General features: G+C 38.3%; 1 protein-coding gene across 5 annotated transcripts in view; it reads left to right on the plus strand.

Moving 5' to 3' along the window:
* The window catches only part of thada (THADA armadillo repeat containing), a 115,893-nt gene that overhangs the window by 82,049 nt on the left and 21,749 nt on the right, over positions 1-12,095 (plus strand). For all 5 annotated transcript variants that reach the window (XM_084392003.1, XM_084392004.1, XM_084392005.1 and 2 more), the window contains one exon: positions 10,781-11,178. In XM_084392003.1, coding sequence (XP_084248129.1) covers positions 10,781-11,178 — 398 coding nt within the window. The remainder of the gene's footprint in view (positions 1-10,780; positions 11,179-12,095) is intronic.

Here is a 12,095-nt window from a genome sequence, read left to right on the forward strand (position 1 = left end):
ACTGTCAACAGACTTTGTCAAAGCCATATTTCTTACTTTCTACTGGATAACACAAAAACAGATGGCTGAATGTTCACACTGTTCTTTGCCGTACTATGAAAGCAGATGACAAAAAGGAGCTGGCACATTAAAAAAACAAAACAAAACAACAACAACTATAAAAGTAGTCTCTATATTCCATGTTTTCTGAGGTCATTTGACAGCTTTGTGTTAGAAACACCAAAATACTGATTGTTATACACTGAAAATCTTCCCCTATACCATAGCTCTTAAATTAAATTTGTGCTTGCTCATGTTCAAACTTGCCATGTCGCATTTAGTAGAGAGACATGTAAGAAACAATACAATTTGTTTTTATTGACATCAAACCAAATGTTGGACTTCAGAAGACTTGGAATAAACTGTTGCCCACATTGTATATGGGCAAATGTGTGGTGCTTTTTTGTCCTTTTGCAACTTGCTTACATTGTATGGGAAAATCTGCCTGCAAAACATCTTTTTTTTTTTCTTTTTTTTTACACAGAAGAAAGTAATGTGCCATTGGAGCAACCATGAAGATAAGAACATTATGATTGTTTTGCATGTCATTTTAATGACTGTAATGCAAATAAAACTTACAATTTTAATTTAAAAACTGATTCGAAGAAGCAATATATATCACAGCATATTTACTGTAATGCATTAACCCCAATGTATTATAATTATGAGACTTGCCATTAAAGATAATGAGTTACACTAAACATAACTTTTACCAAACATAAATAAAACCTATGGATGCATTATGGTAATGAGACATTGTGTGGAGGAAGACATTTTGACTAATTGTTATTAAAATAAGTGAATTAAATATTAAATCATTAAAGTAATAAAAACATATATATTAATGGTCCCTAAAAAATTGCCCTCATTTTAGTAACACTTTTGTTTTTGTTTTTTTACAGTACCCTTGTTGTATATTACAAATACATGCTATAGTAATAACAGTAAATTATGCATAATTATAAGCAACTAACCCTAAGACAAACCCTAATTCCATAGTAAGTACATAAAGTTAATATTACGGAGTAGGTATTTGTGTAATTACACAGTAACAAGGACAGCTTAAAATATAGTGTAGATTCACCCACACTTTTTTTTTCTTTTTTTTCTCTCTCTCTCTCTCTCTCTCTCTCTCTCTCTCTCTCTCTCTCTCTCTCTCTCTCTCTCTCTCTCTCTCTCTCTCTCTCTCTCTCTCTCTCTCTCTCTCTCTCCTTCCTAAAATGCACAGTTCACGGGTGTTGGGAACCTCAGTGAAGAAATGAGCATTTTAATTTGTCACTAACACTTCAAACTGGACAGAATGACCTTAACAATCTGCTTTTTCATTCGTCTTGGAACTAAGTAGGAGCGGAAAGTTTCTGGGCAGTTCTTGCATGTATTCCCATCCTAATGCACTCCTCACTGAAAGTGTGTGTGTGTGTGTGTGTGTGTGTGTGTGTGTGTGTGTGTGTGTGTGTGTGTGTGTGTGTGTGTGTGTGTGTGTGTGTGTGTGTGTGTGTGTGTGTGTGTGTGTGAGATGGGGGGGGTGTTTGGTGGGTATGAGGCCAAGTGCTCTTAGTAGTTTGGCTCTGAGACTCTAAGCAGAGATTGTGATGGTGTTTTTACTGGCGATGCTTTAGCTGGGCATGAGAGGAACGGTTTTACAAGTCTGTGTGGATCAAACACTACCGCATGAGAAATGCTCCCTCAACATACACCAACACACATTCTCTCTCTCACTCTCTCTCTCTCTCTGATGGCCATTAAAACCATAATTGGCCATAGATGGCCATAATTCTGGCACAAATTGTACTGTATTCCCCATATTTCTATCTCCCGGGTGAATACATTGTGGCTAACGTGCACACACTCGTCAGTAGGTGGTTGGCAGCATAGGGGTCGTTCACTGTGGGAAAGCATGCTCACATCTGCTCTGCACGTTCCTCAGTCGTCTGGGTTTTGTTTTTCACAGTTTGGGTAATGATGGCAGAGCATGATGTAAAATCCATGTGTTCGAGCACGTTGCCGCTTGTGTGTATCGGAGTGTGTTTACTACTGTAGTGAGTACAGACGGCCCACTGTTTTCCTGCACCATAAAATATAGCTGAACACTTAAAAACAAAAAGATCGCACATGTACTTTAACAACTTTTGCGTCGTAAAGGTGCTCGGGCTGTAGTACTGTAATTCACAGAATTATTATAAGTGTTCCATCTTATATAAAGTGAGGAAGTGTTATGAATAACTTAAGTGTTTGGAAATTATGTCATCATTTACTAGGGCAGGGTTGACAATATCAATAAATGTATTTTAATCGATACTCATTTTTATGAACCGGTTTGGATTCTTAAATCCCAAGATTGATCTCTATCGATCTCTCTGTGCTGTTTTCTGTTGATGTGTGAACAAATCTTCACTAAACAAATGTTTTAAATGTTTGTGTATAATTCAGTTTTTTTTTTTTTTTTTTATCTAAAAATAAATAGCAAATAAATGTAATAGTCTGTTAATTTTAACTTTTAATATTGTAGTATTGTACCAACTGACAGGGTTTCCTGTATAGTTCACAGCTTTAATTTAGAGAGGCTTTTTTCCTTAAGAAAAATGTACTTACAGTACTGTACCTCATTATTTATATATTTTTATATATATACACTTTGATGAATCAATATTGAATGGAACTGAAATCATAATTGAATTGAATCAAAAGCTTGTGAACCAAACTCGAATCATGAAAATGTTATTACCCAGCCCTATTTATACTCACCCTCATTTTGTTCCAAACTTGTATGACTTTAAAAAGATGATGTTTTAAAGAATGTTCACACTTCCTATACAGTAAAAGTATATAGTTAACAGAGGCTGTCAAACTTCAAATAGGACAAAAAGCACCATAAAAGTATTGTAAAAGTGATCCAGATGACTCTATATGGTGTATTTGAAGCCTTCTGATGCCATAAATTAGCTTTGTGGGATTAATAGGCCAGAATTTATGTGAACATTCAACCTTCAAACCAAATCTTTTGTGTTAAAGAGAAGACGTGATATGGGTTCAGAACAACATAATGGGAATTGGATCATGACAGTTTTCATTCCTTGATGAGAGATATGTCTCTTTTCAGGTTTTTTTTTTTTTTTTTTTTTTTTTTTTTTAGCTGAGAGGTTCAAACAAGAACGGCCTCTCCAGGTTGTGTGAGTGTTTTGCCAGTGTTTGATTTCACTGCAATGGGCTTTATTTTCTATTACCAGTGACTGTAATATTGCTATTTTTATGAGAGAGCAAAATCTGGTCACTGAGACTTGGTGGTCGTGGCATTGATGAAACCACAGCTTTCTCTGAGTCATGCTGGGGTGGCGGGTGTGTTTGTATGTAATGCCTTGGATGTCTAACTGGGCTGTTTAGGTTTTCATAAAGATTCCAGCACATCCCCAGAACTACTGTCTCCAAACTCACACACACATTCTCTGCCACAGTCTGTCTTTCTGAGAAATGCCTTTCATTTCCGAGAGTAATCATTACCGTGGTCCTCCATCTCTCCAGAGGGCCAACAATATTAATAAATGCCATAGCAAAAGCGTCCTTTCTCTCCACCGCACACCCTCGTCACTCTCATTTCCTCTTTCTTCCCCATTCTGTGTTTCTGCCTCTGTGTGTTGGAGGAAAACAGACATAGTGTAAAAGAGAAATAAATCAGCATTGTTAACCAAAGTCTGTCTCATGACTGACTAGTTCTCGTCTCCCTCCCTCTGTTAATGATGTTTTTCTCCTAGTGTGTTGTTTTGTGGTAATGAGTACTTGGCCTGAGTTTAAAGGCTTGAGAATGGTTACCATCACTCCTCTCATGACCTCCTCTTATGACTACAGTTTTGTTTTTACTTCATTTCACTTTTCTCTCACTCTGAATAGCTGTGGCATTCTTGGTTTATGTATTGGAACTAGAGATGCACCGATTGATCGGCTGGTGACCGGAATTGGCCGATTTTCACGTGATCGGCCATGACCGGCGACCGGCCGGTCAGTCTGACATATGCCGATTTTATGCCGGTCAAATGCACTCGGGCGCCGCATGATTAACCTTTTGAGCGGTGCGGTCTCATATATGAGATTTGTATGTCTGTGCCCAGGAGAGTACGGTGCGGTGCCACATTTAGATGTTCAGTGACGTCGCATAACTGCCAGATTCAAACTGTGCTTTCGCGCGTTGGCTGCCTGGCGCTGAGCCAGAGTCGGACGCGTTCAGCGCTGTTATGGCACAACTAAGCAGTGTTTTCAACCTCATAATGTTTATTTTAGGTTTCAGATATTTAAATACACATAAGCACGATTAAAACAATACATTTGGAGTTTGTAAAACACACACTGATGTCTGTGGAAGCAGCAATAACAATCTATTCAAATATAATTTGCCGACATGTGTGTTATTCATATCAGACAAACATAGGGGAAGTAACTATAAAGTTTACTCTATTCTAATCAGTTCAACGGCCACTTTCTTGCATTTATTTCGGAGAAACTGATGAATTCACATGCTGTAAATCCGACTGACAGGACAACATTGCGGCGCCCATCTCATTATAGATCAAGATTAAAGGTTTTTAAACGACCACTCACTTACACGTATTTGAGAATCGGAATATCAGATAGGCTAGTTGATGACATGGTAAGCAAGTTTGTGAATATTTTGAATAAAAAAGGAAAAGTGAAATAAAAGCGACACATCTGTCATACAGTTTTATTGTGGCTGCGGTGTATCGCGTGACGCGTCGCCATGGAAACATTAAAGGGAACGTTCGCGAAAAAACTCACTCGGGGGGTGGGGGTGTCAGTTAGAATATTTTAAACTTACGCGTGAAAAGGTTAAAGAAAAGATGAAAAATAAATATTTGTGTGTGCTGTAAAGTGGTAGGAAAAAAATTAAATCGGAATCGGCTAAAATCGGTATCGGCAGGTCAAGCTCAGTGAAAAATCGGAAATCGGAATCGGCCTAGAAAATTGTAATCGGTGCATCTCTAATTGGAACCTGTGGGAGAGTTGTTATATAAAAATAGTGCCTTTTAGATTGTGGAAAAGTGTTTGGTAAAGGGGTGGTAAAACACCTTTTTTCGAAGGCTTGATTGTGTTTGTGGGGTGCACTGTAACGTGTTCATGCTTCGTTTTTATCATTCGTCATTATTTTTCACATATTTAACCATTATTCTACACTGCTCTGTTCCTCCTTGTAAAAACGGTCAGATGATTTCCGGGTTCTATGAAGCCCCCCCCCCCCTCCCCTCCCCCTCAAAAATACGCAATGGGCTCAGATTGGTTAGCTGGCCCAGTGTGTTGTGATTCGCTAACCTCCAAGTGCACGTTGTTCGGAAACGTCACGCCCCTTACCGGTAGTTTGTGCTTCAGTAAACAACGGCGTCAATATTGCTATACCAATTTGAGCCCGAATCAGACACAGAGAATGTTAGTGGAGAGGATCGAGCAGAACCTGTTCAAGAACGGCTGTTAAAGGACGTTTCAGAAAGGTATGTTTTTTAAGACTGCAGATCGCTATATGACACTGTTACTTTTGTATATTTAGAACGATTGTAGCTAAATATCTGTCGCCAGAACTATTAATCCAATACGAACACTAAACATTGGCTTTACAACAGTAGCCAAATCAAACACAAAACCATGTTTAGCATGCCTGTAGATAAACAAGCATGTAGATAAACAATACATAAAAGCTATAATCAAAGAATAATTTACACTGATCACATAAACGACAACAACCACGAACATTCCAAGTTCGCTGCGCTGGTGATATTAAACAGAAGTTTGTACGTGTTTGTCGGATAAGTATGAATTAGCATTTAACAAACTGGTTTGTGGAGCTAAACAGCGTTGTCCTTCGTTTAGTTCCTTGCTACAACGTACGATTAACAATACGAACTATTACAGGAAAACACATCAACGAAAAAATCATACTTACAGGTTGTGGCTCGTAAACAACAGCTTCTGTTTTTAAAGTTGGAACTGCTCGATCTTTCAGGACTAGCCGTTTTGCGAATCCTTCATCGGAGGAGGGGTTTATGTAAATATTGGGCTTAGTGATGTCAGCAAGCCCGCAGGAATGTCGTGTAGTCCCTACCGGCCGTTTTCTGTAGTTCTTAGAAATTGATTTCTTTAAAAGCAAATATCTCCCTTTGCTTTAAACTTTCAACGTTGTAACTTTGCAGATGTTGTTTATGCTCAAACAGCAACATTACACACTAACTAAAGTTAGAAAAGTGAAATTGTGTTTTACCACCCCTTTAAAGTACATTTTCGGTATGGTTTTAAACATCTATCAGACAAAGAATGTCTTTAGGTGCTAATAAATTGCACCATGCCATTTCAAGGGGAAGCTATTTGGGGATAAAAACTGATGAGGATCGATAAATGGTCCTGGTTTCGTATCAGTTAATTTATTTACATAATATAAGTAGTTATTCTAATGTTCTAATTCTAATTTATTTATTTTTGTTTAAATATAATTTATTTGACTTTTTCTTTAATTTAAAGGGGTCTTATTATGCTTTTCCACTTTTTAAACTGTAGTTTAGTTAGTGTGTAATGTTACTGTTTTTGAGCATAAAAAAACAGTAAAGCCGGTTCCTTGATTAGTAGTAAATCGCCATCACCTGCTTTCAGATGGAGCGGCATTCACTACAAAGAGCCGTAGTTAACTGACAAGCTGAGCCATATCGCATTAATTATCGCAGGCGATACGTCCGCGATATTAATGCGATATGGCTCAGCTTGTCAGTTAACTACGGCTCTTTGTTGTGAATGCCGCTCCATCTGAAAGCAGGTGATGGCGATTTACTACTAATCAAGGAACCTGCTTTACTGACGAGATGCGCCTAACAATGTCATGAGATATATCGCCCAACCCTAGTTTACTGTAGTGTTTGTAAGCTCTCGCTTTTGGAAGGCTGTTCACCGCCTACACTGGGCCAGCTAACCAATCACAGCACATTTCGTATTTCGGAAGGAGGGGCTTCATCGAAACCAGAACTAAACGGCGTGGTGCAGTTATATTGTAATGTGTTTTTGAACAATCAAGCATGAAAGCATATTCTAGTACACGCCAAAAACTAAATCAAGACTTCATAAAAGGATATACAGTGAGTAAAATAAGTATTTGAACACCCTGCTATTTTGCAAGTTCTCCCACTTGGAAATCATGGAGGGGTCTGAAATTGTCATCGTAGGTGCATGTCCACTGTGAGAGACATAATCTAAAAAAAAAAATCCAGAAATCACAATATATGATTTTTTTAACTAATTATTTGTATGATACAGCTGCAAATAAGTATTTGAACACCTGTCTATCAGCTAGAATTCTAACCCTCAAAGACCTGTTAGTCTGCCTTTAAAATGTCCACCTCCACTCCATTTATTATCCTAAATTAGATGCACCTGTTTGAGGTCGTTAGCTGCATAAAGACACCTGTCCACCCCATACAATCAGTAAGAATCCAACTACTAACATGGCCAAGACCAAAGAGCTGTCCAAAGACACTAGAGACAAAATTGTACACCTCCACAAGGCTGGAAAGGGCTACGGGGAAATTGCCAAGCAGCTTGGTGAAAAAAGGTCCACTGTTGGAGCAATCATTAGAAAATGGAAGAAGCTAAACATGACTGTCAATCTCCCTCGGACTGGGGCTCCATGCAAGATCTCACCTCGTGGGGTCTCAATGATCCTAAGAAAGGTGAGAAATCAGCCCAGAACTACACGGGAGGAGCTGGTCAATGACCTGAAAAGAGCTGGGACCACCGTTTCCAAGGTTACTGTTGGTAATACACTAAGACGTCATGGTTTGAAATCATGCGTGGCACGGAAGGTTCCCCTGCTTAAACCAGCACATGTCAAGGCCCGTCTTAAGTTTGCCAATGACCATTTGGATGATCCAGAGGAGTCATGGGAGAAAGTCATGTGGTCAGATGAGACCAAAATAGAACTTTTTGGTCATAATTCCACTAAACGTGTTTGGAGGAAGAAGAATGATGAGTACCATCCCAAGAACACCATCCCTACTGTGAAGCATGGGGCTGGTAGCATCATGCTTTGGGGGTGTTTTTCTGCACATGGGACAGGGCGACTGCACTGTATTAAGGAGAGGATGACCGGGGCCATGTATTGCGAGATTTTGGGGAACAACCTCCTTCCCTCAGTTAGAGCATTGAAGATGGGTCGAGGCTGGGTCTTCCAACATGACAATGACCCGAAGCACACAGCCAGGATAACCAAGGAGTGGCTCTGTAAGAAGCATATCAAGGTTCTGGCGTGGCCTAGCCAGTCTCCAGACCTAAACCCAATAGAGAATCTTTGGAGGGAGCTCAAACTCCGTGTTTCTCAGCGACAGCCCAGAAACCTGACTGATCTAGAGAAGATCTGTGTGGAGGAGTGGGCCAAAATCCCTCCTGCAGTGTGTGCAAACCTGGTGAAAAACTACAGGAAACGTTTGTCCTCTGTAATTGCAAACAAAGGCTACTGTACCAAATATTAACATTGATTTTCTCAGGTGTTCAAATACTTATTTGCAGCTGTATCATACAAATAAATAGTTAAAAAATCATACATTGTGATTTCTGGATTTTTTTTTTTTAGATTATGTCTCTCACAGTGGACATGCACCTACGATGACAATTTCAGACCCCTCCATGATTTCTAAGTGGGAGAACTTGCAAAATAGCAGGGTGTTCAAATACTTATTTTCCTCACTGTAATAGGACCCCTTTAAATATGAAAATAATATTTTAAAAGCAGGGTAGGTGATTTGTTCTAGAAACGTGTTTTGTTATGCTGGTTGAAAGTCTCTTCCCATCCTGATAGCAAACACTAAGTTAAGTGGTCTAAATGTGTGTATATACTGTATATACACACATTTACTATATATATATATATATATATATATCTGTGGAAGGTGCAGGACCATAAAATCCTACCTGCATGTCAACCTATGTATTTTCATATCTACGCGCACCCTGCTCTCGCAGGCATTTCATGTCTTTAGTGCGTTTCATGCTATGGTTCCTCCTGAACCAAAACAACAAGCTTATGTTGCGTTCACACCATAACTACTGTAATTTGGAAGAGATAGAAACCTGTGACGTTATATCCGGAGTGGTTCGTGACTCGAATTTATGCGTTTCAATGGCAATTTATCTGCAGCAGTCAGGTGGTACTGGACAGTGCTCTTTAAGTTGTTTGTTCATTATTATTGTATTGTTTTGTGCTCTGAGACATGAGGTAGTTTAACGCCGTCTCTTGTCTCGTGACGCATTTGTTTGCTCCTTGCTGTACACATTCACGTGTTTTGTAGGAGGCGTGGCTTTGGAGGAGCTCTGAAGGGAGGGTGGAATCTTATTCTTTCAAAGCTAGCCTCTTTGAAAATTGCCAAACCTTTGTAATCAATTTTGTATGAATACATTTAAGTTTGCGAAACGATAAAATGCTAGTATCACAACTGTTTTTAACACTGATAATAAGAAATCTTTCTTGAGCAGCAAATCAGCATGTTACAATTTCTGAATGATTTCGTGTGGCACTGAAGACTGGAGTAATGATGCTGAAAATGTAGCTTTGCCATCACAGTAATAAATCATTTTTTTAAACAAAAAGCAGTTTAAATTGTACTTATATTTTATAATATTTAATATTACTATTTTTACTGTAATTTTGATTAAAAAAAAATGCAGCCTTGGTGAGCATTAGACACAAATTGTAATAGTAATAGTGTATCAAATGTGTACATGGTCCACTTTTAATAGACTGACTTTGAACAATTTTGAAGGAACATATTGTCTACAGATGTTTATGCCTGTGACTGAGTGAAGCAAGAAAACATGAGCAAAAGCATGTGTAAATTTATATATGATAAATGACTGACTCTTTAAATAACTTGCTGTCTGTTTCTTGGGTTGACGTTATGTTGCCGATGTCTGTGTCAGGGTTCTGGTGATGAGGTATTTTCCACATTAGATTAGATATTCCTCTTCTCATCACTACAAACGTTTGTCAACATCTCCACCCTGGTTTTAAACATGCCTTCCCATCACCCCCTTCTTATAATAATGGTCCGGGTCTGTGTGAACATGTCAACAATTAACATCGTTGAAACAGGTGTTGAGCAATGTCCATGCCCTAAAGAGACAGGCAAGTATACACACATACACAATCCCCTCTCACACTCTGCTAAATTAGAGTGCACCACACACTCAATGCTTTAGGTCAATCTAAGCATTCTCCGAGAAGCGTACGAGGGCTCTTTTCATGCTCTGGTGTCACAGTAACCGGGCCCGTCTCTTGGGGAATGCAGTATGGCCCTTCCCTCTGGTCCACTCCTTGTTGAATCATGTGCAGTGCCGGATTGGGTTGCATTGTGGGAGTTGGAATGGGTCATTGGAACTTCTTGGATGGAGAAGTGGGCTTTATTTAGCCTTCAGAAGAATATTGTGTTCATAATAATTTAATAAGGAAAATAGTATGTTTGAGGCTCTGAAGCACTTGTATTTCCCAGAGTGCCTTTCAGCAGAGCATATAGTGATGTCATAGTGAAGCTGAATCAATATTTAGTAGTGCAAGTTCAAAGGTTGATCATCTTTCACTAATAAACACCAGTCAAAGTAGTTCTCTTATTGCATTGTACACTTTGATGTCACCTAAGATAAATTCTGCTTTTATTTTAGAATATATCTTCTCTCACAACTAATGGAGTACATTCATTGTCTACGTTCATAGAGTCTCCGCTGAAGAAACTACGTGAGGAAACTCTGCACATTCTTATGGCCTCAGAACTTGTGGCCCCTCAGGGACCCGACGACATAGACCTCTCAGTCCCTGGAGCCACACAGTACCTGCAGAGTCTGGCTCACATAGCCATCAGTGTCTGTGTGGAATCACCTCACCTCTGGGAATGTCCTGAGGCTGACGGGTTTCAGAGAGACCTCCTGGAACGGCTGCTACAGTGCCCACACTATGAGGTTCGTCTGTTTGCCCTGGAACAGTTCCTCAAGAGACTTCAGAGGACAGAGGACAAGTCTCAGCATTGTGGTCAGGGACCCTTGCCCTTTGAACTCAGTGTGTCCAGCCTAACCTCTTTGGCCCTTCATGAGACATACCCGGGGTGTCAAGCCAAGGTGAGGAAACCACCCTTTTGTGTTGTCATACTCTACACAGCTTATATATATATATATATATAAAAAAAAAAAAAAAACATAAAGAAACTACCACACAATATAAAAAAAAACACTTTAACAAAAACGACACAATTTGTGTTATATCTTGAAACAGTCTTGCTTTATAATTGTAATTGTGAAATTCACTAGCAATTTCTGAGTGGAAATTGTTTGTAGACCAATTTTATCAGCGTACAGAAATAAAATACTTTAAAAGAATATAGTTAAGTGAATGAGTATGAATATAGTCACTGAGTGTAATGCTTTTGGAAACTTAATTGCATGTTTATTGCAATTAAATGAAAATGTATTGTTTTAAATTCAATTAGCCGAATCTCTATACTGTATGTAATTTCACAATTACTTCTATTGTCTTAGAAGTAAGATTCAAGTGTACTGCCCAACTACTGACAAGCATGTATGGTTAACTAAAATATATTGTAATGTCCTTTCTGTTGAAACTTGTATGTCATGTTTTAAAACTATTTGTAATTATGCATCTATATTGATGAAATTGCAATTTATTACAATTAAAATTATTTAACTTTATATGTAATTGAATAACACACTACAGTTAGCTAGTGTTACTCAACACATCAAAATAAGTGTATTTCTTACACGACCAAAAATTATTACACCATTAAAATGTACTAGTATAACTTTTAATTTGATATTATTACAATTATTTACAAGAAACTTTACAAATCATTCGGAAACCTAACAAATCTTTTTACACACTCCCCAAAACCTTACAACAAACACTATAAAACACTTTACAAAATATAACAAGAAAACTTGTCAATTTTTTTTAGTTTTTTTTTTAGTCTTACAAAAACAAAAATGTAAACTGTAATATTACTAGAAAAATAATCAAGTTT

Source organism: Rutilus rutilus (genome assembly GCF_951802725.1).
Source record: "Rutilus rutilus genome assembly, chromosome: 20".
Classification (NCBI taxonomy): Eukaryota; Metazoa; Chordata; class Actinopteri; order Cypriniformes; family Leuciscidae; genus Rutilus; species Rutilus rutilus.